The sequence below is a fragment of the Oncorhynchus mykiss genome, chromosome 28, assembly GCF_013265735.2.
Source record: "Oncorhynchus mykiss isolate Arlee chromosome 28, USDA_OmykA_1.1, whole genome shotgun sequence".
NCBI classification, from domain to species: Eukaryota; Metazoa; Chordata; class Actinopteri; order Salmoniformes; family Salmonidae; genus Oncorhynchus; species Oncorhynchus mykiss.
This window is the reverse complement of record NC_048592.1, coordinates 17,210,539-17,237,720: the sequence shown is the minus strand read 5'-3', so window position 1 is coordinate 17,237,720 and position 27,182 is coordinate 17,210,539. Positions and strand designations below refer to the sequence as shown.

The 27,182-nt window shown below is 42.5% G+C and overlaps 1 protein-coding gene across 7 annotated transcripts in view; it reads right to left on the bottom strand.

The window, feature by feature from the left end:
- Nucleotides 1-1,122: 1,122 nt before the first annotated feature.
- The window catches only part of LOC110508175 (oxysterol-binding protein-related protein 1), a 39,865-nt gene continuing 13,805 nt past the window's right edge, over nucleotides 1,123-27,182 (bottom strand). For 4 of the 7 annotated variants that reach the window (XM_036966630.1, XM_036966631.1, XM_036966632.1 and 1 more), the window contains 13 exons: nucleotides 20,764-20,935; nucleotides 16,289-16,505; nucleotides 13,128-13,203; nucleotides 10,948-11,082; nucleotides 10,701-10,798; nucleotides 10,314-10,496; nucleotides 8,722-8,829; nucleotides 8,386-8,475; nucleotides 8,151-8,277; nucleotides 4,659-4,775; nucleotides 4,074-4,197; nucleotides 3,850-3,940; nucleotides 1,123-2,465 (listed from right to left, as the gene is read on the bottom strand). In XM_036966630.1, coding sequence (XP_036822525.1) covers nucleotides 2,363-2,465; nucleotides 3,850-3,940; nucleotides 4,074-4,197; nucleotides 4,659-4,775; nucleotides 8,151-8,277; nucleotides 8,386-8,475; nucleotides 8,722-8,829; nucleotides 10,314-10,496; nucleotides 10,701-10,798; nucleotides 10,948-11,082; nucleotides 13,128-13,203; nucleotides 16,289-16,505; nucleotides 20,764-20,935 — 1,641 coding nt within the window. In that variant the 3' untranslated portion in view covers nucleotides 1,123-2,362. Of the gene's footprint in view, nucleotides 2,466-3,849; nucleotides 3,941-4,073; nucleotides 4,198-4,658; nucleotides 4,776-8,150; nucleotides 8,278-8,385; nucleotides 8,476-8,721; nucleotides 8,830-10,313; nucleotides 10,497-10,700; nucleotides 10,799-10,947; nucleotides 11,083-13,127; nucleotides 13,204-16,288; nucleotides 16,567-16,622; nucleotides 17,186-20,763; nucleotides 20,936-27,182 lie in introns of those variants that run through there. The other 3 variants (XM_036966633.1, XM_036966634.1, XM_036966635.1) reach the window with 3 other exon arrangements.

Genomic DNA, 27,182 nt, shown 5'->3' with positions numbered 1-27,182 from the left:
CATTGGGCATTCAGGCAAGAGAGTTCAATCTTGGTTTCATCAGATCAGAGAATCTTGTTTCTCATGGTCTATGTGCCTTTTGGCAAACTCCAAGCGGGCTGTCATGTGGCTTTTACTGAATGGCTTCCATATCATGTCCAGTCAATTTAATTTCCCACAGGTGGACTCCAATCAAGTTGTAGAAACAGCTCAAGGATGATCAATGGAAACAGGATGCACCTGAGCTCAATTTCAAGTCTCATAGCAAAGGGTCTGAATACTTATGTAAATAAGTATGAATTTTTAATACGTTTGCAAAATGTTAAAAAAAAAAAAACGTTTTTGCTTTGTCATTATGGGGTATTGTGTGAAGATTACTGAGATATATATATATATTTAATCCATTTTAGAATAAAATGGTGCACCGTACACACTACCCTCTTTTATGCCTTGCGGTCAGATGCCAAGCAGTTCCCATACCAAGCGGTGATGTAGCCAGTCAAGATGCTCTCAGTGGTGCAGCTGTAGAACTTGTAGATTTTCTGAGGGACCATGGCAAATTTTTTCAGGCTCCTGAAGGCGAAGAGACGTTGTTGTGCCTTCTTCACGACTGTGTTGGTGTGTGTGGACACCGAGGAACTCTAAAGTCTCGACTTGCTCCACTACAGCACCGTCGATGTGGATAGAGGTATACTCTGCCCTCCGTTTCCTGTAGTCCATGATCAGCACCTTTGTCTTGCTGACATTGAGGGTAAGGTTATTGTCCTGGCACCACGCTACCAGGTCACTGACCTCCTCCCTATAGGCTGTCTCATCATCGTTGGTGATCAGGTGAGTGAACAGGGAGTACAGGAGGGGACTGAGCAAGCACTCACGAGGGCCCCTCGTGTTGAGGGTCAGCTTGGTGGATGTGCTGTTGCCTACCCCTCACCACCTGGGGACTGCCTGTCAGGAAGTCCAGGATCAAGTTGCTTAACATTAGAGATTGCGCACCAGCTGCTGTTAACAAAGAGACACACCTCCACCCTAGCCTTACCCACATGAGGAATCACTAGGCCTACCTCCAGTCCACAACTTACATAATGCTACAAGGATGCACAGTGAGTGAGGGTGGTGGCAATAAGAAACTGGACACAAACACCCAAGGTAACATTACGTTTTTATTTAGCAACATTAGAAATTATCTTTATTCTGTAATGTGCTATACACAAAGGGAGAGTAGCCTCTAGGAAAAAACGTGCATTCAGAGGGGGCGACAGGCCCAGTCTACTGTACTGTCATGTATTACATGATAATCCTACCTACCTACCAATTTAAAGAGGTTACAGCAGCAGCTGTTCACAACAAGGGAGATGAATATTATGCTGTGCATGAGTGTGTTGAACAGTGTCCGTCTCCCACATGGCACCCTATTCCCCCATAGGGCTCAAGTCAAAAGTAGTGTGCTATGTAGGAAATAGGGTGTCATTTGGACAGCCTTACTGTGCCTCTGTGGGTGTAGTGCAGCTAATGCTTGCATAGTCAAAGTGGTGCATGTGCAGTATGTGTATTCAGTGTGTGAGGGCTACCTCTCAGAATATCCTGAATGACATTTTTACTATAGAGGAAACTTTTGCATACAGATAAAGATATCTTCATATAGAGCCAAGTGGTCAAACTTGGATTAAATAAGTTCTCTCAAGTGTCATTGAAGAAAGCCTTACTAAGTTATTCTCCTCTATACATCTTCAATTCATAAAGAACTCCATTGTATTACAGCTCAGAAGAACGGAAGACCTCTATCCAATAATATGTACAAACATGTATAATCTTCCCAGGCATAGTTAGAGGTTGAAGCAGATAAAATGTGTCATTATGACAGCTTAGTTTGGTAGCCTATAGCAGAGACCGCAGGAAGTTGGAACACGCCTATTTCACACACTATTTGAAAGCTCTATTTTTCCACAAATTGATACTGTATCAGAAGGATAATGTAGCTGCACACATTCGTAAGTAATTGCACTGAGCGCAACGTCTTTTTGAGAAGAAACATTTCTGGAGACATACTGCATTCAATTCACGCCGTTCAAAACACTCCCATTCGTTAAAATGAAAGGCAGGTTACACCCTATAGTTTTATTGTCATTCTATACACTAGTCAATGACCATAGCTTACATGCTCATGAGGACTTCACCCTTGTGCTTTGAGTGAGACATAGGCTGCGATAAGAGATAACATTTGGGGACTACTGAATGGTTGTTGCCTTTGCCGTCAGTCAATTCCCAATAATAGCCTTACCATATATAGGACCAGAGCAGGTTAGGGACTTGAAGTGCCAACCTGAATATGAAAAACAGCAGAGACAGTTGAGATGAGTACAGATAGAGATGTGTGTCTTGTAGGTCAGTAAATATCAGGCAGCAGGGAGTAGTTCCGCTCCCAGTAGCCATTGGAGTAGAGCCAGTCCTGAGCTTTGATGTGGGGGTTGGAGCCTTGGTGGAACCACCTATATGAGAGGAACCGAGTCAGACAAACATAGAAATTAGTGTTCAGGCACAGATGTATCCAGACACAGGCACGAGTGTTTGACATGATTGTGATAAATACAAAGCCACACAAACAGAACACAGTACAGTTGACTCCTGATACAAACCAAGATTCCATTGAAAATGTTATTTTTCTCTATATAGCTTAGGTCTTTCGTGAATTCATGCAAACTATAGCATGAAAATATCCAGGTAAGGTGAATTTCACTGCAATTATTTTAGCTTTTTCGATATGTACTTATCAGGAGTCAACTGTACTCAGGTAGTACAGGTGTATGATCAGTGTTTGAATCAATGCATTTGCTGCAGTTCCAAAGCGGTCTTGAGGAAGCCGGTATAGGGCAGCACTCAAACAGTGAACCACAACCAAAAGCCACAGCAGACAAGCAGAGCCAAACCTGGGGCCAAGAGCTGGGTTCCTTCTCAATGACAACACAGGGGAAGAGCATAACATAGCACAGGATGACACAAATGGGTGACAATTAGCAAAGCAGATCTAGCATAAGCGCTAGCATACATCCAATGAGAGTAGTGTTGAGCGATTAACTGAAATGTTGTTATTTTGTGTTATTTTTCAATGATTTAACCAACATCTGTTCAATTATTTGAATTCCACTTGGTAAAATTTTTGCTCAGTTTCTCTGGAGATAAATAAGATCAAGTCTGAACTGTGCGATGTAGTAAAGAGTTGTAGTTTCCAACAGGCCAATATTCTATATAGTTTAGCACAGAAAATGTGGTAATTAACTACAATGACCATAATCCATTGCGCGCCTACTTGTGGGTCTGCAGGTTTTTTCTACGCCTGCTATGTTAGGTTAGTGTGGGGCAGAAACGGAGAGAGAAGAGACAGAAGAACGCAAGATCGAGAGGGACAGCGAGCAGTTGCTTCTCTACCTGAAAATACTGTACATGATCTAAGTGATTGATAGTTGGTTTTCAGCAGTCATAACAGTATGCCTTATTTAATGTACTTTGAAGCATTAATAAAACAGTGATTTTGTCAGATAGCAGCTCTATAGAGATGAGATGAAGACTTGGAATTAAATAATAGTCATCAAATAAAACTATCTATGTAACGTAATATACACAACAACTGAAATGTTTTATTAAAGTCAATGATGGGACTTGTTAATTGTTTATTCTGTGTTACAGCATTCAACCCACATAATGCATAGTGCATTTTTTGTCAAATAAATTATAATCGAAACCCGAAATTGTAAGCCGTGATTATTTTTAAATAATCGAATGGAAACCGAACCGACCTCAAAAAGCACTAATTGTTCAGCACAGCAGAACCAGAGGGGAGTTCCATGGGGGAAGAGAGAAGACCCAATCACTCACCTTGTTTTCCATTCCTCTGTTGATTTGGAGCGATTTTTCCGGGCCAGTCTTTGTTTCTCCTCTACCCTCTTCTTCTCTGCACTTGCCAAATCTGAGAAACACAGAAATATTTCAATGTATCAAAATATTTAGATTCATTGACAAAATGCTCATTGAATTTGCTGGACACCAGATGTGGATCATTGACAAAAACACAATGCCTCTATATAACTATATCACCATACCTATGTCTCCTTTCTCCATGGCTCTGATGTCAGGTCTGAGCCGACAGTCTGTAGGGGGCAGGACCCCCTTCATGCCCCCCTCCAGCTCATTCAGCTGCATGGCAAACGTGGAGAAGGCGTAGAACTACCAAAGAGAGAGAGAGAGAGAGAGAGAGAGAGAGAGGGAAGGGCCTACAAATCAATGACTGACAACCAGTTCAATCACTCCAGAAGGCTAAAAATGTCAACAGTAAATCCCAGATTTCTGCCTCTTAATAATTCCTCCAATACAGTACTCTCTCATCCCTGTGATCCCTGCAGTTGTCTGGTCGGGGAGCTATCCTCCAGACCTGCATTCCCTCCCCTTCCGCCCTCGCCTCACCTCTCCCCCGACCCCCTGCCTCCCCCTGCCTCCCCTCGACCCCCTGCCTCCCCTCGACCCCCTGCCTCCCCTCGACCCCCTGCCTCCCCTCGACCCCATGCCTCCCCTCGACCCCCTGCCTCCCCTCGACCCCCTGCCTCCCCTCGACCCCCTGCCTCCCCTCGACCCCATGCCTCCCCTCGACCCCATGCCTCCCCTCGACCCCATGCCTCCTCCCCTCTCACCTCTGCAGAGTTGTCTGGTCGGGGGACTATCCTCCAGATGAGCTCACTTCCTGGGATGACCTGGACCGTGTCTCCATCAGGCAGGGGCATCTCCTCTGGCTCTTCGTCTACACTGGTCTGGAGGGACAGACAGGGGGACACGCAACCTTCAAACAGGTATGCAACTACAATAGCTACTTGCGTCATATCAAGGGTCCTCACTCCAAAACGAGTGTAATGGTAGATAAAATAAATCAAATCAAATGTTATTTGTCACATGCACCGAATACAACAGGTGCAACAATGCAGTTAAGGAAAATACACCCCCCCCCCCCGCCCCCCCAAAAAAGGAAAAGTAACAAATAATTCAAGAGCAGCAGTAAAATAACAATAGTGAGACTATATACTGGGGGTACCAGTACAGAGTCAATGTATGGGGTCGCCGGTTAGTCAATGTAATTGAGGTGATATGTACATGTAGGTAGGGTTATTAAAGTGACTATGCATAGATAATAACAGAGAGCAGCGTAAGAGAAGGGCAATGCAAATAGTCTGGGTAGCCATTTGATTAGATGTTCAGGAGTCTTATGGCTTGGGGGTAGAAGCTGTTTAGAAGCCTCTTGGACCTGGACTTGGCGCTCCGGTACTGCTTGCCGTGCGGTAGCAGCGAGAACAGTCTATGACTAGGGTGGCTGGCGTCTTTGACAGTTTTTAGGGCCTTCCTCTGACACGGCCTGGTATAGAGGTCCTGGATGGCAGGAAGCTTGGCCTCAGTGATGTACTGGGCTGTAAGTACTACCTTCTGTAGTGCCTTGGTGTCAGAGGCTAAGCAGTTGCCATACCAGGCAGTGATGCACCCCGTCAGGATGCTCTTGATGGTGCAGCTGTAGAACCTTTTGAAGATCTGAGGACCCATGACAAATCTTTTCAGTCTCCTGAGGGGGAATAGGTTTTGTTGTGCCCTCTTCACAACTGTCTTGGTGTGCTTGGACGATGTTAGTTTGTTGGTGATGTGGACGCCAAGGAACTGAAAGCTCTCAACCTGCTCCACTGCAGCCCCGTCGATGAGAATGGGGGCGTGCTCGGTCCTCCTTTTCCTGTAGTCCACAATCTTCTCCTTTGTCTTGATCACGTTGAGGGAGAGGTTGTTGTCCTGGTACTACATGGACAGGTCTCTGACCTCCTCCCTATAGGCTGTCTCGTTGTTGTCGGTGATCAGGCCTACCACTGTTGTGTCATCGGCAAATTGAATGATGTTGTCGTGCAATCATGAGTGAACAGGGAGTACAGGAGGGGACTGAGCACACACCCCTGGGGAGCTCCAGTGTTGAGGATCAGCGTGGCAGATGTGTTGCTACCTACTCTCACCACCTGGCGGTGGCCCGTCAGGAAGTCCTGTATCCAGTTGCAGAGGGAGGTGTTTAGTCCCAGGGTCCTTAGCTTAATGATGAGCTTTGAGGGCACTATGGTATTGAAGGCTGAGCTGTAGTCAATGAACAGTATTCTCACATAGGTGTTCCTTTTGTCCAGGTGTGAAACGGCAGTGTGGAGTATCTGTTGGAGGTATGCAAATTGGAGTGGGTCTAGTGTTTCTGGGATAATGGTGTTGATGTGACCCATGACCAGCCTTTCAAAGCACTTCATGGCTACAGGCATGAGTGCTACGTGTCGGTAGTCATTTAGGCAAGTTACCTTAGTGTTCTTGGGCACAGGGACTATGGTGGTCTGCTTGAAACATAGAATTAGGAGGATAGAATTATGCTCAGATTAGATATCGTGCACCAGCTGTTGTTTACAAATATACAGTGCCTTGCGAAAGTATTCGGCCCCCTTGAACTTTGCGACCTTTTGCCACATTTCAGGTTTCAAACATAAAGATATAAAACTGTATTTTTTTGTGAAGAATCAACAACAAGTGGGACACAATCATGAAGTGGAACTACATTTATTGGATATTTCAAACTTTTTTAACAAATCAAAAACTGAAAAATTGGGCGTGCAAAATTATTCAGCCCCTTTACTTTCAGTGCAGCAAACTCTCTCCAGAAGTTCAGTGAGGATCTCTGAATGATCCAATGTTGACCTAAATGACTAATGATGATAAATACAATCCACCTCTGTGTAATCAAGTCTCCGTATAAATGCACCTGCACTGTGATAGTCTCAGAGGTCCGTTAAAAGCGCAGAGAGCATCATGAAGAACAAGGAACACACCAGGCAGGTTCGAGATACTGTTGTGGAGAAGTTTAAAGCCGGATTTGGATACAAAAAGATTTCCCAAGCTTTAAACATCCCAAGGAGCACTGTGCAAGCGATAATATTGAAATGGAAAGAGTATCAGACCACTGCAAATCTACCAAGACCTGGCCGTCCCTCTAAACTTTCAGCTCATACAAGGAGAAGACTGATCAGAGATGCAGCCAAGAGGCCCATGATCACTCTGGATGAACTGCAGAGATCTACAGCTGAGGTGGGAGACTCTGTCCATGGGACAACAATCAGTCGTATATTGCACAAATCTGGCCTTTATGGGAGAGTGGCAAGAAGAAAGCCATTTCTTAAAGATATCCATAAAAAGTGTTGTTTAAAGTTTGCCACAAGCCACCTGGGAGACACACCAAACATGTGGAAGAAGGTGCTCTGGTCAGATGAAACCAAAATTGAACTTTTTGGCAACAATGCAAAACGTTATGTTTGGCGTAAAAGCAACACAGCTCATCACCCTGAACACACCATCCCCACTGTCAAACATGGTGGTGGCAGCATCATGGTTTGGGCCTGCTTTTCTTCAGCAGGGACAGTCAAGATGGTTAAAATTGATGGGAAGATGGATGGAGCCAAATACAGGACCATTCTGGAAGAAAACCTGATGGAGTCTGCAAAAGACCTGAGACTGGGACGGAGATTTGTCTTCCAACAAGACAATGATCCAAAACATAAAGCAAAATCTACATTGGAATGGTTCAAAAATAAACATATCCAGGTGTTAGAATGGCCAAGTCAAAGTCCAGACCTGAATCCAATCGAGAATCTGTGGAAAGAACTGAAAACTGCTGTTCACAAATGCTCTCCATCCAACCTCACTGAGCTCGAGTTGTTTTGCAAGGAGGAATGGGAAAAAAATTCAGTCTCTCGATGTGCAAAACTGATAGAGACATACCCCAAGCGACTTACAGCTGTAATCGCAGCAAAAGGTGGCGCTAAAAAGTATTAACTTAAGGGGGCTGAATAATTTTGCACGCCCAATTTTTCAGTTTTTGATTTGTTAAAAAAGTTTGAAATATCCAATAAATGTCGTTCCACTTCATGATTGTGTCCCACTTGTTGTTGATTCTTCACAAAAAAAATACAGTTTTATATCTTTATGTTTGAAGCCTGAAATGTGGCAAAAGGTCGCAAAGTTCAAGGGGGCCGAATACTTTCGCAAGGCACTGTACATAACCACCCTGGTGGGGCTGAAGGCACTACCTTGTTTTTTATATGGAATGTTTTTGATTAGTGCACATACAGTACCTGCGTGTTGCTTTTCTTCTCCTCTGAGTTCTTCTTGTCAGATTTCTTGTGAGCATCAAAGGTGGCGGCGTCCACAGTGTATAAGCACTCGGTCCATTTACCATATATGGCGCAGAGCTTCTTTTTGCTGCAAACACACAGTCAAAACGAGCGGTTCGGCTTTTCTGATTGCTAACATACAAATCATCTTGATACAGTAAAACAGTTGGTGGAAAGAAAACTAACAAACAAGTACCTTTTATCCAGAATATAGCCCTCCACTTTGTGCAGCTCCTTGCCAAACATACCGCATGGTTTGAACGTCAGGCTGCATCTCTCGCCGGTCCTGTCACCGAAAGACAAGCCTTCTAGTTACATATTCTCTTTCACTATTCCCCACAGCCAGACAATGCTTTCAAACAACGCTTTCAAACAACCACCATTTTGCTGCTCAGTCTGTCGGCTTTGTAAAGGCAAGTATCTGTCCCAGTTCCGTTACATTACTCAATCAACTGGATACAAACGTGGATCCAGACCACTGCACACACACAGACACACGTGTAGGCACACATGGCGAGGGAGTCTCCCTTACTTGTGGTTGATCACTTCCACATTGCCATACTGCTCGATCCACAGCTGGCCCACGATGATGTTGTGGACACAACAGGTGGGGTTTGTCCAGGTGTATGCTTCATTACATCTGCAGAGAAAGAGAGAGCGAACATGTCACAGCAGATAACCGATCACCAACTACGTCAACTTAGTGATGCCAACTCATACCAAACTACTTCAGAGATTCAAATGTCCTTCAAACTTCAACATGAATTAACTAGTTTCATCCAGGCTTAAGAAAAAAGCTCCCAGAATAGCTCTATTGCTAGAATATGCACTACTGTTCAAGTTTGAGGAGTGGGAGGCCTCAGACTGGCCAATTTTAAATAAAATATTATTCCTTGTTCTCTTGCTCAGTTGTGCACCTGGGCCTCCCACTCCTTTTTCTTTTCTGGTTAGCCAGTTTGCTCTGTTCTGTGAAGGGAGTAGTACACAGCGTGTATTTACTGGGAGATAAAGGCCAAATCAAGGACACTCCAAGGCAAACTCTCAGGGAGGGAAAGCTATACTGAACAAAAATGTAAAAAGCAACATGCAACAATTTCACTGAGTTACAGTTCATATAAGGAAATCAGTACATTTTTATAAATTCATTAGGCCCTAATCTATGGATTTCACATGCATGGAATACAGATATGCATCTGTTGGTAACAGATACCTTTAAAAAAAGTCAGGGCGTGGATCAGAAACCCAGTCAGTATCTGGTGTGACCACCATTTGCCTCCTACAGCGCGACACAGCTCTTTCGCATAGAGTTGATCAGGCTGTTGTTTGTGGCCTGTAGAATGTTGTCCCACTCCTCTTCAATGGCTGTGTGAAGTTGCTGGATAATGACGGGAACTAGAACACGCTGTCGTACATGTTGATCCATAGCATCCCAAACATTCTAAACGGGTGACATGTCTGGTGAGTATGAAGGCCATGGAAGAACTGACATTTTCAGCTTCGAGGAATTGTGTACAGATCCTTTCGACATGGAGCTGTGCATTATCATGCTGAAACATGAGGTGATGGCAGCAGATGAATGGCACGACAATGGGCATCAGGATCTCGTCACAAAGCAATTGTGTTCGGTGTTTGTAACTTATGCCTGCCAAATTCTCAACAACGACATTGGAGGCGGCTTCTGGTAGAGAAATTAACATTAAAATGATCTGCTAACAGCTCTGGTGGACATTCCTGCAGTTATCATGCCAAATTGAACACTCGTTCAAAACCTGAGACATCTGTGGCATTGTGCTGTGTGACAAAACTGCACATTTCAGAGTGGCCTTTTATTGTCCCCATCATAAGGCGCACCAGTGTAATGATCATGCTGTTTAATCAGCTTCTTGATATGCCACACCTGTCTGGTGGATGCATTATCTTGGCAAAGGAGAAATGCTCATTAAAAGGGATGTTAACAAATTTGTGCAAAACAATTTTGAGAAACAAGCTTTTTGTGTATATGGAACATTTCTGGAGTATTTTATTTCAGCTCATGAAACAGGGGACCAACACGTTACATGTTGGGTTTATATTTATGTTCAGTGTACATGTACACTGTGGAGGGAATCTCAGCTCCAGACTTACTTGGGCAGCTCCAGGGTGATGATGCCTTTAGGCTCTGCCTCCACGCTCTTTCCCCAGAACTTGAGTTTGGGGTAGATGGAGCCGTGGAACAGGAAGTCCTCCTGCAGGCCCTCGGCGTGGAAGGCGCTGACAGGGGGGTGGTGGCTCACCTGCTCAGACATCCACCTGAACCCTAGGTCCTCTCTAAGGGGACAGGAGGGAGGGAGTTAATGGTACATACTTAGCCATCACCTTCCATCTTCAGATGTCTTGAGACATCTGACTTAAGGATTCAAATGTATTTTGGTGACGTCTTGAGTCAATCTAGTACCCCTAGTAGTAACCACCATCTCACAACACATACAGAACAGTCAACCTAAACATCAACCACAGTAATATATGTCTAACCTGATTAGCTCATAGGTTTCTCCTAGAAGTGGATTGAAGGGTTTTCCAGTCCTCTCCCACTGTGATGCTACAGCAGACACAGCAAATGCTGCCACACACTGAAACCATCATAGATGAACAGAAATGTGTAACGTCAGAAGCTGTCGATGAGCACAGCCAAAAGAGTATGTACTACAACGGTGATTGTGAGTGAAAACTCATGCGCATGTCTATACGAGAGAGGATGATGAAGACGTGGGCAAAATACCTTCATCCTCTCCATGGAGTCTGCGGCAGCGTTAGCCTGGTGGATGAGATATGTGTGCTCCATGTACTCTGTCAGCCGCTGAAGAAAACTCAGGGGCTCGTTGAAGATTACTGGCATGGCTATCTTAGACAGCTCCTGGGAGAGGAGAGAAAAAGAGGAGACGAGTCATAGAGAGAGAGAGAGAGGTAAGGTAACACACAAGCAAAGAAGTTCATCCACAGCCCACACAGACATACCTGTATTATATTATACAGTAATATCAGACAATGATAGGACATTGGGAATATAGTGATTAGAGAGTGCAATAGACTGAAAGTACTTGAGACAATTACAGGACATTGGTAATAGAGTGGAAGTCCCTATAAAGCTCACATAGTTGTGTTTCAATGACAGAGGTGTGATAACATCAGCAATAAGCTCTAGTCTAGATCCCAGTCCGGAACAGTTTGACACGTCTCTGCAGTGTCAGTAAAAAGGCCCACATTTCAGTAGCAACCCTGAGTTAAAACAATGGTTTGCCATGGATCTAACTCATTTTAACCCACAGAGTACACACACATAGTTATGGTAGTTTCTCCATTGCCATTAGTGTCTGCCCTTACACCAGGGCTGTGTCCCAAATGGCACCACATTTCCTATGTAGGGCACTACTTTTTACCAGGGCCCATTAGGGCTCTGGTCAAGGGGCCCTAGTCAAAGTATTGCACTGATGTGGTTCCACCAATTCGGTGCCTTGAGAAGTGTAACTTGGTCAACAACAAAAAAACAAGCATTCTTTCATAAAGAGCACATTAAACTTCATAAAAACATGTTTCCCTTCTCATAAAAAAATGACTATAGTAAGTGCCTATTAAGTGCCAAATAAAGTAACGATTGACGATTGACGATTTAATCTTAAAAATCAGCCATAAATCCCCTTTTGAGATGGGGAATGGAAGCTTGTTGTGTGCAACAGGGACTGAATGCAAGCTTCCAAAAATATTTCAGGGTTAATGTGTTATGCTCGACCCAGTCAGTTTTCCACCACAAAATGGCCAAAAAGAGAAGAACCAGTTCATTCGCCTGCTTTTACACTATGATTTATTTGACTATTAGATGTTCAATGTTTCATTCGAAAAAAATATTTAAAAGAAAAAAATGTAACACGGTTGACCTTAAAATGAGGGACAGACGTAAATGATTCACTAATCACATGAAATAAATAATCATCTTCAGAAATGACTGACAAAGCAACAAAATAACTAGGGCTTTACAATGATGGTGAAAATGGGATTTTGGCACTTTAGCATGTCTTTATTCATATTTTAAAATCAGATGGATTTAATTCTCCATAACCGGCTTTTAAAATGCAATATTGGTGCACAATTTATTTTCAAAATATCAAAAGGGATGCAAAAGGCACTCTTTTCGTGGAACAACCACCCTACATAGAGAACAGGTTGCCATTTGAGCCACAGATGGGAATCATTACACCGCTTTAATTAGAGGAAGTACAGGAAGTGTAGAGCTTATATCATCCAATTAAAAATCATCCAGGAAGTGGAAAAGTGGGATTAGGATCCCTACAGACCACTACTGATGACAGGGTCTTTCACATCATAGACCTGTGCTTAGATGGTCACAAATATATACAAGCTATAACAAGGCAAGTAAATCTCTCCATAGCTACAGTAACTACAGTAACTCATTAGCCGGTATGTCGGCCCAAGGACACATTCTCAGGTCAGCAGTATTTCCCACTAACACAGCACAAATCCACATTAAAGAAGCGTCAGATTGAACAAAGTATAAAGAGAAAATACAGAGGGGGAAAAAACAGCAGAAAATACATCTATCCCGTGTGGTTTAGTTAGTAGAGCCATGGTTCTTGCAACGCCAGGGTTGTGGGTTTGATTCCCATGGGGGACCAGCACGCATCAGCTAAATGACAAATGTAAATGTAATGTTTGTGGCTGAATTCTTGGCAGACAGAGAGAAAGGCATGTTTGCTCACTGTTTGCTTTCAACGTTTTGGGGGGGGGGGGGGGGGTGGGGGGGGTGGGGTGCAGGAAACAGTGAACTAACATCCCTGTCTTTCTTTGCCCAGCCAGATTAATTTTCATCCAGCTCCTGTGCCTTTGGGTTGTGCCAATGCAGTACCCTTCTTTAAATGAATACTGAGTGTGAGTGTGAATTCTCACCATGCCGATGCATTTCTTCAGGATGCTCCAGACGCTGACATCATTCCTGGAGAACATGGGCGCCGGCAAAGACGTTCTGTCGAATAGAAACAGACAAACAATTAGGTCAGATCTAAATGGGGTGATCCCACTGAATATATATGGATGCAGACATGGTCCCAGAGAATTGAACCAGATTAAAAAAAGGGACTTTGGTGACAGGGTAATTAATGAGGGGTTTAAGCCAGATTCTCTTACAGTAATATATATATATATATATATATATATATATAGCTACTTTATAGATAAGGCACAGCTCTCTTCCTCCTACGTCTCAGCAATGCTCTAAGGCGAGGCTATCATTAAATCAGATAGTAGGTATCATGTTGTTGGTGAGGCGTGTTTACTTTCTAAGTATTTGCAATTAAGCAAGTACCCTTGGTTTTGTGTGATGCTCTTGGCCATCTTTGTTCATGGAGAGGAACTATCTTTGGAATACACAAAAGTAAGCCATTGTTTAGTTATGCAGAGAGTACAGCCATACATGAACCTTATCTGGAACATCAGTGATGGCTTGACCTACTATTTCGAAACAGAGTAACCTGACAGCTAATTAGCCAACTGTAGCTGCTGCGGTCAAGCCTCAGGCAACGCCCATGAATGATTGGGAGAGTGTTTGCATGTTCCCGTCGGTGTTTGTGTGTGCATTGCGACCCGCCCGTGGACCAGGTGTGTATGCCTCAGGGAGGCGGCGTGTTTACTTAGCGATAAGCAGTGAAGCAGCTACACACAGCGAACGCAGCAGGAGATGAAGGGAGAGGAAAGAGGAGGCCTGTGGGGCTAAATCCTAACCCTTCTCTCTTAACAGTGGAATGAGCAGGCCAATGGAGCATGGTGGAGCAGTACTTCTGCCGGCTCCACAACACGCCATAACCTGTTACGCTAAAGAAACTGATTCGTACTTTAACTCGCTATGCTTACTCACTCTACAGCTTCATTCAGTTCCCATAGACATATACATTTTCGCTTGACTCAAATCAAGCCTTTACAACACATAATCAAGGATTTATCGTACGCTTCTGGGATTACAAATTGAGGTATCAATTAAAAAATGAGTTATCTTTAACATACTGAGGTAGACAATGACTGAATCCCATCTCCTTTATGAGAGCATGTCTGACTGCACCATGATTAATAGTGGGCCCACGAGTGTGAAGCACTGTTGATATCAATTAGCTTATTTGGTTGGAGTGAGTCCAGAATCCTGGAAGGAGAATGTGAGCATTCCAAATGGCACCCTATCCTCAATTTAGTGCACTAGGTGAAGAGTGGTGAAGTTGAACCATTTTGTACATTCAGCATCACTCCGTCAAGGGAAATATAGTATAGTTTCAGGTTTCATGCACATGGTATACACCAGCCAACGAAATGCTTACTTGCAGGTTCCTTCTCGACAATGCAATAATAAGAAATAATAAAAGTTAAGAAAACGAACAAAGTAAATGGCCCAGTAGAATAGATTTTTTGGGTTTTTTGCATAAGTATAATACAGGAATGTACAATTTATAGTCCAATTTTGACATGAGCTTTGGGGAAGGGGGATTAGGGGGAAAGTGTTTAAATTGTTCAGTATTTAGCTAAGAAGAATAAGTCTGAATAAGTCTGGTAGTAGCAGTTGTGATGTGTGTGTAGCATGATGTGTGTGTGTAAGGTGCAGAGAATGTAGTATTCTTTCTAACAAATATATATACATATATTTCAGGATGTTGTGTATCCCTGGAAATAATCAGAATTCATGTAAAACATTACAGTTTTGAAAACATAGCTTGTCCCAAAACAGTGGTCTCTAGGCATAACTTACACCGGTTATGGGGTAAGTTGAGCCACAGGATAGGGTCAATTAAGCAGCCTTCAAATGTCTGTACTGATTTAAATATTACTACTTTCTTTTTAAAACCATGTCAATCTTAATTTCCCAAACACAAATGCTTTTTGGTCTTTTAATAACTTTAAGCATATTTTATCAGAGGCTTATTAACAAACAAACACTTTATACTTTTAAAACACTTTTAACATAGGCCAGGCCGTGTTGATACCTCATATCCCAGCGATAATGCCTTGCATTACACCTGGGAAGAAAACACTTTAATTTGCTCAATTTACCCCAAGGCCAACATTTTGACTATATTAGCCCACACAGCTACAAGGTTGCACTTTCATGCTGAGTTAAGGGCCTCTTTGAAGCTTATAGAGACCCCAAACTGATGTATAGAACCATCTTAAAATTGGTGAAAAACTGTTTCTTGCTTACCACTTTTTCCATTTGGTTTCTTTCTTCAGACTCCATGAAATGACGACCTCTTCCTAAATATTTGGTCAGATGATTCGTTGTGTGTGTGGTTTACTAGAATCAAGGGTGGCTCAACTCACTCCTTCGGTTCAACTTACCCCAATCTCCCCTACTTTTGACCAGGGCCCATAGGGCTCCTTCATTCCATCACACAACAGAGATGTATCTACACATACATAGCCAGAGAAGCTATAACTCTGAATGACAGCTATAGCGTATAAACAAGCTCCTCATCAATCTTTTACAACACACACACAGGCGCGCGCGCACACACACACACACACACACACCCCTTTCCTCTCACTCAGTATTCCGTGCTCTAAACTGGCAAGCACTAAATTATTCACGGGTCAATTGTTTGGATTAAGAAAGAGAGGGCATGCAACCATCTTTCGTCCACAGAAATAAAGTAGACTGACCAATCTTCAAAAAGCCTTCTGCTCTGACCCAGTGTACCAAGCACCAAGAAGCCACTAGCCTGCTGAATCTGAATGACATAACTGTGGATGGAAAAACAAGAGAGACCCGTCTATGGGGCTAGGGTGCCCAAACAAACACAGGAATAAAAACCTAGACGTACTGGGGTATATCACATTATATGCCGTTGGCTCTATTGCATACAAAGTAATTTCCTACAAAATGTCACGTGATAAAAACACATTTCGAAACAATAAAACAATATAAATAATGATAGAATATACTAGAATAAATTAACCGCACAGTTAAAAGCCTTGCTTTAATAGGAGCTGGAGAAGGGGACAAGAAAAACAAGCAGGAAACCAAGTTGAAAACAAGCCGTTTACATCACATATTAACTGCACCCTGACCCCACCTGTGCTTCTTCACTCCGTTGCATTGGGCCTTCTTGTCGCCATGGTTAACCTCCCCAGACATGTCGCAGGCGGCAGCGGGTCCCCTGAGGGTGCTGCTGCTGAACAGAGAGGGCTCCCTCTCCTCTTCCTTCACCTCCCCTTCTTCCTCCTCTTCACACGAGTGTCCGGCCACAGACAGGAAGCCGCTCAGAGAGAGAGAATGCTCGTCGTCGGACTCTGCAGGGGGAGGGGGGTGCCAGGGGCCAGAGACAGAGAGGGAGTCATGTCACCTTTGAGCCTAGCAAAGCAAACAAAAACAAAAAAACTTTATTTCTGCAGCCTGCCTTCACACACCTCCACCCGGTAGTGACTGACAGAACTCCCTCCCTCCCTGCAGCCAGCGAAACCACACCTGGGAGATAGGGTTCCTATGAGAGGCCACAAAGACGTTCCCCTTCCTCTGGGTGCTGTGTCTGCTGTGGTTAGTACAGTACTCTGGCTCTGTCTCTAACTTAGACTGCATGTAACCGCTACTAGGGACAACACAGGTAGTAACACCCAGGAAAAAGGGGAGGGGAAACAGAACAAAGAGGAGGAGCTGAGAGACTGAATCATAGAATATTGTATAATAGTTTTGTAGTTCTTTGTGTGAGGCAGGGTCACAGAGCTGATATTACCAATAAGTTTTTTTTCGGGCATGCCAATAATGCGGTTATGGGAACAAGCTTCAAAATCTCTCGTAAGTAGAGCAATGGTATTGATAGATGTAGGTCATGTGGCTTCATCCAATAATAACAAATGGACATGATGCATCTTTATTATGTAAACAAGGAAGAGTGAAGATGTCTAACGTGCTGATCGATTTTCTCTCTCTTACATTGAACGTAAACATTGTATTATAGATTGCTGTAAGCAGGGTATATTTATAAGAGTAGGGAGAGAGAAAGCACTGACCAGTAGATCACTGTGGATGGATGAATGATGCAACAACAAATCCCAGAGAACCAGGGATCACTCTAAAAATGCACAAGCATACTGTATAGCAAAGCAGCACGCTCCTATTTTAGCCAGCATACAGTATCAATCACTACTCTACTGCAAGGCTCTAAGGTATAGGCTACACTGTGCTGGAGAAGCCCACTACAGAGTTCGACATCTATTTCAGTACTAAAGCATTGTTAGCCAAGCATAGAGTAATTACTGGAGCTAACAATTCCATTTAATCTGGTCATATCATATTCTTAAAAAGGTTTCACTTAACCAGCTCCTTTTGAATTGAGTTGGAATTTTAGAGCCTAGCTACAGCGAGAGATATTTCCAGCTGAAATGAGAGAATATTTCAGCCTTAAGAAGAAGCGCTTGCTAGCTGTCTCATTAGCCTTGGGATTCATCAGCAGTGGCCATTTTGAGATTGTTACTTCTCTGCAACACTAGTTGTAAGGGCCATTATCCCAACATGGAGACAATTAGCCGGTGTAGCTGATCGTTGGGTAACCAGCCGTGTAACACAGCGCTGGGATTGGTCATTAGACAGGAAGACATGGAGGGAGGCTGGGGTGCCCTGGGGACCTTCTGGGCACCTCAGCCACCCCGTTAGCATGTGTAGTGAATCATGTTCCGTGCACACAGACAGCGACACATGCTGAAATTGATTACTGCGTTGTTGGGAAAGATCAAGAATGAAAGGCAATTTCACTGTACTTGTGCAAGTGACAATAAAAACGTGAAAACTAAAAGGAGATGTTTTCGTAAATCTGTTACCAAAAGTTTTTTTTCCAGTAAATTTTTCCAATATTTTTTTATATTTTGCATATACTCTGTAAATTGTTTGAAGCAGTCATTGTGCATAGAGTTGCATGGTTTGTTAAACTTTGAAATCAACGGTTTTTGTTTGGCATACCTTTTAAACTGACAAATCGTAGAGCGCATAATTCCATTACCGTGGAATTTCCCTAGGTCATACATCATTCAGCACACTGCACAATTATCAAGTCAGTCTCTGCAAACTGTGTGAAGAAATAACCATTACCGTGGAATTTCCCTAGGTCATACATCATTCAGCACACTGCACAATTATCAAGTCAGTCTCTGCAAACTGTATGAAGAAAGAACCATTACCGTGGAATTTCCCTAGGTCATACATCATTCATCACACTGCACAATTATCAAGTCAGTCTCTGCAAACTGTATAAAGAAAGAACCAAATAAAGAGTGAAATCTTCCTCAGCCTCAGAGGCTACCGTCTGCTGGAGAGAGATGTGTTGCTGGATCCTAGAGGTGTCTATGCTGCTGATAAAAATAAACAAGGTGTCTGTAAACCACAGCCTATTCTTCAACACAGAAACAACTCCACAGGGGAAGTGGTTTTCATTACTGACAACAGTGTGGAGGAGCTTTAAGGTTAGGGAGCCAGGTAGGGTCAATGAAAAATTTAGACTGAAGGAATCAACTCAGCTTTATCGTTCAGAGCTGCAGAGCCACGATAGTCAGCCGGCTCATTTTTTATTACAGATTTACAAGGCTCATTTAATTGGTTCTTATCTAGGTGTAGCTTGTTGCTGTGTACTCTGGAAGTGTTAATACATCACTTTGTATAGAGGTGCTTATAGAGGTCTTTCAAACATGTTCTGAGGTACAGGTCAATGAAAAACAGAATAGCCTGAAACAAAAATATGTTAATGGTATAATTAATGTCAATTTTTGCGATCTTAAACAGCACCCTATTCTCTATATGCCTACACACACACACACACACACACGCACACACACCACGGTCCAGATTCAGACCCAGAATGGGATGAGTACGTACCACAGTCCAGATTCAGACCCAGAAAGGGGTGAATACAGACCACGGACCAGATTTTAGGAACTCAGTCGGGCTTTCAATTGAATGCTGTTGAGAATTGTAATAGTAGAATGCACAAGGTGCAATTCAGACATTTGGTAGTGCATGGGCAGTTTCCCTAGTTATGTAATTCAGACATTTGGTAGTGCATGGGCAGTTTCCCTAGTTATGCAATTCAGACATTTGGTAGTGCATGGGCAGTTTCCCTAGTTATGCAATTTAGACATTTGGTAGTGCATGGGCAGTTTCCCTAGTTATGCAATTTAGACATTTGGTAGTGCATGGGCAGTTTCCCTAGTTATGTAATTCAGACATTTGGTAGTGCATGGGCAGTTTCCCTAGTTATGCAATTCAGACATTTGGTAGTGCATTAGCAGTTTCCCTTGTTATGTAATTCAGACATTTGGTAGTGCATGGGCAGTTTCCCTAGTTATGTAATTCAGACATTTGGTAGTGCATGGGCAGTTTCCCTAGTTATGCAATTTAGACATTTGGTAGTGCATGGGCAGTTTCCCTAGTTATGCAATTTAGACATTTGGTAGTGCATGGGCAGTTTCCCTAGTTATGCAATTTAGACATTTGGTAGTGCATGGGCAGTTTCCCTAGTTATGCAATTTAGACATTTGGTAGTGCATGGGCAGTTTCCCTAGTTATGTAATTCAGACATTTGGTAGTGCATGGGCAGTTTCCCTAGTTATGCAATTCAGACATTTGGTAGTGCATGGGCAGTTTCCCTTGTTATGTAATTCAGACATTTGGTAGTGCATGGGCAGTTTCCCTAGTTATGTAATTCAGACATTTGGTAGTGCATGGGCAGTTTCCCTAGTTATGCAATTCAGACATTTGGTAGTGCATGGGCAGTTTCCCTAGTTATGCAATTCAGACATTTGGTAGTGCATGGGCAGTTTCCCTAGTTATGCAATTTAGACATTTGGTAGTGCATGGGCAGTTTCCCTAGTTATGTAATTCAGACATTTGGTAGTGCATGGGCAGTTTCCCTAGTTATGTAATTCAGACATTTGGTAGTGCATGGGCAGTTTCCCTAGTTATGTAATTCAGACATTTGGTAGTGCATGGGCAGTTTCCCTAGTTATGTGATTCACTGACAGATCTTAGAGAGCTATTTATAACCAGAAATGTCCAGTTGACCAAGTAGCCCATGTTAGCTAGGTAAGTCAGTTAGCCAATCTAAAACCTGTAGTTATCATGGCCAGATTGTGCGCACATGGGTGCCTTGAAGTCACTCAGGTATCACATAAACACACATACAGTACGATATGGCAAAATGTGTAGAATGGCAGGAAATTAGCTTTAAAACAGCTAAATGTTCTCACCACCCCATGGCTCAATGTGTAGAATCGCTGAATAATTATCTTAACTACTATCTGTTCTTTCTGCCAAAAAGAGGAATGTGAACAGTTTGGGGTCGCGAGGTGGGGGTTTGTTACTACCGATAAATGAATATATTCATCCGGACATTTGCCACCTAGGAAACTTGTGTAACCGGAACTTCTCAAATACTAGTTGAGTATCCCCGCCCTATATAGAATACTTCTAGAGCTCTGGTCAGTATGGCGCACTATGTAGGGAATAGGGTGCCATTTACGATGCACTCCAAGGGTTTAATGAAGACAGTTGGGGTTGACTGACCGGACAGGGCATCATAGAAGTCATCCTCTGTGAGTGTGCTTAGCGTGGAGGACCTCCTCCCTTTACAGAGGGACTGCTGGTCTAGATCCTGGTGCTCTGTAGCTAAGGTCTGGAGAGCCTCTGTTAGCAGCTTGTTCTTCTCTACTTCCTGCTCCAACTTCAGGCTCCACACCTGGGACACACACACACACACACGGTATATTAGACATGCCACAGTGTGCGGAACATATGCACAACACACTTGTTGGCACATTAGACAAGACATGGCACAACATGCCATTACAAACACTCACACGGATAAACATTTGACATTTGTTTTAATGCATTTCTAACAGATGATGTGAAAAGCAGACTATGATAGGTGTGTTTGTGGTATTGATCTCTTCCTCTGGAGAGTTCTGTGGTTGATAATGCTCCTGACGGGACGGCAGGTCATTGTTCTAACCCACGGCCCTTCAGATCCAGTTTCCTCCACTCTGAACCAAACACCCCAGTCTCAGACAGCACCGTGGCCCAGGATTGAGTGTCTCTCCTGGGCAACCTGAGCTCGGCTGGACTGGGGTGTTTGACTGGATAGCCATTCCCCCCTCTCTGATGCTGGTGCTGTGGATCCTCCACTAACCCCAGGAGGAAGAGACTAATAAACAGCAATCTGACAAAACAACACTCTTACCAAGCAACAGCCTACATACAGTATGTCATAACCTGGGGATTTGATCACTCAAGAGACAGCTGGAAAGAAAGTCAACCTACTTCAAGTTATATTAATACAGTTCATTTTTATGTGTTTCCAGAGAAAATAAGTACTGTGGTAAATACAGTAAATAAATGTGTAAAAACTAAGTGTCGATTTACCCTACTGAGAGGAGAAGTCAATTGAATTCTGTAAGAAAAGAAAGCTCAGTGACTGACGACAAAAACAGAGTGAGCCAAGACTCCACAGAGTGAGAAGATGCCAAAGTCACCTTGGGGAAGGAAGGAAGGCGGCCTGAGCCGACAGTCTCCGTCAGAAACTGGAGCCTGTAAATCAACTGTAAATCTGAGATAGCGAAGAGAAACCACCGTCCCTATAGTATTACTGTGCATACATTGTCGAGCCTGTACTGAGAGTCAAAAGCAATCAATAACACAACCTCAACAAAACACCTCTAATGTAAAAATCATACTGTAGTCAGTGAGAGGGGTAGGGGACGGACTGGGAGAGCGTACTTGCTATCTATTCTATATGATTATTTAAAGACAGAAATACCTAGGAATGAATTGGTGAATAAAATGACTCGTTTACATAACTATATTATAAAAACAAGGATGAAAGGGCCTCCCGAGTGGCACATCGGTCTAAGGAACTGGGGAGAAAAAAAAGGGGTAAAATACAAAAAACAACAACAAAAAGGACAAAAACAACAACTTCAAAATCAGATGATTTTGTTTTGATAAAAACTACAAAAAGAGAACACTTCAACAGCAGAAGAACATCTGGAGAGTGCAGTCACTATGACATGGTGAACTATGCTCTTTCTTTGAAGTCAGAAAACTTACAGATAGAGATAGTAAACAAAACTCAAAGTAATTGCCTTGTAAGTTTACAGTGTCAGCCATAGCAGGTGCTGAGCTTTGGTGGGCTAAAACCTTCATACAAAATACTCTTCATCCCCTCAAACCCAGACGATGGAGGAGAAACTACTGCAACATTATAATAATATACACTCAACCTTTCCTCTCTGGCTTCTAGCCCAACGCTAATTACCCAAGCCTGCTCCAGTGCTGCGTCTGAGGTCAGAGAGGTGAGGATGACTCCTGTGAATCAATATACTGATGCAGGTTGTGCCGAGCTTCTTTAAAAACAGCTCTTCTCTCTGCTCAATCAGGTTGGCAGGATCATTACTTTACCTTGGCTTTGATTGAACAACAACACATCAAACAGGAAGCAAGGCAAGGCAAACACGCTGCTGTATGTGCCTGAAACAACATCAAAAGGGAATCCTGAACCCAATAAAACAGGATGTATTTTGTCAAACCCTAACCTACATTAGGCCCCTATAAAATCTGTAATGGTTTTGCCTGACCCCCATTTCGTTTTTTCCCAAATTCCGTTTTCTTCATTTTGTTTTTCCAGGTTTCTGTTTTCCCGTTTCTTCTAGTTTTCGCTCTCAAAATCACACCTTTCTAAATTTTAACATAAAGTGTTGGTCCCATGTTATGAGCTGAAATAAAATATCCCAGAAATGTTCCATATGCATGAAAAGCTTATTTCTCTCAAATTTTGTTTACATCCCTGTTAGTGAGCATTTCTTATTTGCCAAGATAATCCATCCACCTGGCAGGTGTGCCATATCAAGAATCTGATTAAACAGCACGATCATTACACTTGTGCTGGGGACAATAAAAGGCCACTCTAAAATGTGCAGTTTTGTCACACAACACAATGCCACAGATGTCTCAAGTTGAGGGAGCTTGTAATTGCCATGCTGACTGCAGGAATGTCCAACAGAGCTGTTGCCAGAGAATTACACAGACGGGGAATTCTCCTTGCCTCTTCAGAAATATGCATTCTGTTCATGTCTTAAAATAAACCTGGGAAAATTAATAAACATTCAATACATTTAGTTGATTCCCTATTAAGTTAAATACATTTTTGAATACTGTTGAATTCCGTTATGTCTGGATTGCGTCCGCGTTCTCCATATCGCTCCACTAACCTACTAACAAAAAGACTAGTATAAACGTACTGTATATATATATATGTACTGCATCTTCTTCACTTTCTGAAGGGCGGCAACATCAATTTCCTTTGTGAAATGCTGGTGATTTATTGCCATACTCTAAATTCCTTGGCATTTGCTTCAGCTGTCTGGCACCTAGCGTCAGAAACAGTCTATCTAGCCTTCCTTCTTTTCCCTAATACAGTTACAGTACAGTAGGCCTGTCAACATTTGACATTTTAGTCATTTAGCAGACACTCTTATCAAGAGCAAGCAGAGTTAAGTGCCTTGCTCAATGGCAAAATCGACAGATGTTTTACCTAGTTGACTCTGGGATTTGTACCAGCGAGCTTTCAGTTACTGGTACAATGCTCTTAACTGCTAGGCATATGAACACCAGCTAAGAAGACATCCTCTAGAGATCTCAATGGAGGTTATGTACTGGTTATGTCTTAATGGAGAGTTGGTATTGTAGCGAGAGGGAGAACATAAGATACGCTCTGGTCATAGGTCAGGCACAGTCTGTATGCTCTGGAGGGGGATTTCTTTAGATATATACTGAACGCAACATGTAAAGTGTTGGTCCCATTACACATGTGCACCTTGTGCTGGAGACAATAAAAGGCAACTCTAAAATGTGCTGTTTTGTCACACAATACAATTCCACGCGCAATTGGAATGGACTGCAGGAATGTCCACCAGATCTTTCGCCAGAGAATTGAATGTTAATTTCTCTTCCATAAGCCGCCTCCAACGTTGTTTTAGAGAATTTTTAATAAAGCCCTTGTGTAGGGAAAAACTCCCCATGGCTATGCCCCTGCCCAGTCGTGAAATCTATAGATTAGGGTCTAATGAATTCATTTCAATTGACGGATTTCCTTAAATAAAACTAACTCAGTTAAATCTGTGAAATTGTTGCATGTTGCGTTTATATTTTTGTTCAGTATAATATCATAAATAAATGAATAGATCAGATATAATAGACATTCAAATTTAGAAACCAACCTACACTACTGTTCAAGAGTTTGGGGTCACTTAGAAATGTCCTTGTTTTTGAAAGAAAAGCATATTTTTGTCCATTAAAATATCCTAGCCTTCATTTCTCAGAACAAGAATAGACTGACGGGTTTCAGAAGAAAGTTCTTTGTTTCTAGACATTTTGAGCCTGTAATCGAACCCACAAATGCTGATGCTCAAGATACTCAACTAGTCTAAAGGCCAGTTTTATTGCTTCTTTAAATCAGCATAGTTTTCAGCTCTGCAAACATAATTGCAAAAGGGTTTTCTAATGATCCATGAGCTAATCCAAGTTGATCATTTTAAAAAGGCTAACACTACGTGCCATTGGAAAACAGGAGTGATGGTTGCTGATAATGGGCCTCTGTACGCTTATGTATATATTCCATAACAAAATCAGCCGTTTCCAGGTACAATAGTAATTTACAATATTAACAATGTCTACACTATATTTCTGAAAAATGTGATGTTATTTTAAAATGGACACTTTGTTGTCGTTTTTCTTTTAAAAACAAGGACAATTCTAAGTGACCCCAAACTTTGAAGGGTAGTGTATCTACTGATTAAGTGTTGTCTGATACTGAAAGATGCTTTGTTCACATCTTTACCCCTCTCCATTTCCCACTTAGATCACAATACGCAAGGAATATCTACTGGCCAGTAGAACATTCCAATCTAGGACATAATTATGAGAACCTTCCATTTTATGAGCATAACATAGGCTGGCTTTAAGATCTACCAGACAGACCATCCTTATAAATAGTACATTCGTTCTCACTCTGCCCGTGAAATAAAACAAGCACTTGTCACCACAATGTTCACTATTCCACTCAGAATAAAGTAGTCGTCCTATTTGACAAGATGGCGCCAACAGACTTGGGTCACCCTGATTCCAGCTCCTAGCCATCTTTACAGTGTATATTTTTTGGCGTGTTATTTCGTACATTATTTGCTCAAAACGTTTCTTGCATTATTACCGACGGCCAAAAATATATTTTGAATATTAGATTGGTGGTCATTCACCAGAATTTCAACACCTATACACACACACACACACACACACCTTTTCTATTCATATACTATCCATACACTCCAGGGGTTGGAACCAAAATCATTTTCCAATGGTTTCGTTCGGATCAGAACTATCATTTTTTCCCCGTTCTGTTCCACTCTTTCGACCAGCAAAATAAAGTTCTGAAACGGCTCGAACCCCCAAAAAGTACTGGTTTATAATTGTTCCTTTTTAAACCTCTGAAACATACAGTACCAGTAAAAAGTCTGGACACACCTACTCATTCAAGGATTTTCTTTAGTTTTACTATTTTCTACATTGTTGAATAATAGTGAAGACAACAAAACTATGAAAAAAACACATGGAATCATGTAACAAAAAGCGTTATACAAATCAAAATATATTTTATATTTGAGATTCTTCAAATAGCCTTTGCCTTGATGACAGCTTTGCACACTCTTGTCATTATCTCAACCAGCTTCACCTGGAATGCTTTTTCAAAAGTCTTGAAGGAGTTCCCACATATGCTGAGCACTTGTTAGCTGCTTTTCTTTCACTCTGCGGTCCAACTCATTTCAAACCATCTCAATTGGGTTGAGGTCAAGGGATTGTGGAGGCCAGGTCATCTGATGCAGCACTCCATCACTCTCCTTGGTCAATTAGTACTTACACAGCCTGGAGGTGTGTTGGGTCATTGTCCTGTTGAAAACCAAATGACAGCCCCACTAAGCGCAAACCAGATGGGATGGCATATTGCTGCAGAATGCTGTGGTAGCTATGCTGGTTAAGTTTGCCTTGAATTCTAAATAAATCACTGACAGTGTCACTAGCAAAGCATCCCCACACCACCTCCTCCATGCTTCACGGTGGGAACCACACATGCAGAGATCATCCGTTCACCTACACTGCATCTCACAAAGACAAGGCGGTTGGAACCAAAAATCTCAAACTTGGACTCATCAGACCAAAGGACAGATTTCCGCCGGTCTAATGTCCATTGCTCATGTTTCTTGGCCTAAGCAAGTCTCTTATTATTATTGGTGTCCTTCAGTAGTGGTTTCTCTGCAGTAATTCGACCATGAAGGCCTGATTCACACAGTCTCCTCTGAACAGTTGATGTTGAGATGTGTCTGTTACTTGAACTCTGAACTATTTATTTGGACTGAAATTTCTGAGGCTGCAGCAGAGGTAACTCTGGGTCTTCCTTTCCTGTGGCGGTCCTCGTGAGAGGACCACCATGGATTGACTGACCTTCAAGTCTCAAAGAAATTATGAACTGTTGTTTCTCTTTGCTTATTTGAGCTGTTTTTGCCATAATATGGACTTGGTATTTTATCAAATAGGGCTATCTTCTGTATACCACCCCTACCTTGTCACAACACAACTGATTAGTTCAAACTCATGAAGAAGGAAAGAAATTCTACAAATTAACAAGGCACACCTGTTAAATTAAATGCGTTCCTGGTGACTACCTCATGAAGCTGGTTGAGAGAATGCCAAGAGTGTGCAAAGCTGTCAACAAGGCAATGGGAGGCTACTTTGAAGACCTCAATTGAGTCTAATAGCAAAGGGTCTGAATAATTATGTTATTAAGGTTGTTTTTTTATTTGTAATACATTTGCTAACATTTCAAAAACCTGTTTTGGCTTTGTCATTATAGGGTATTGTGTGTAGATTGATGAGGATGT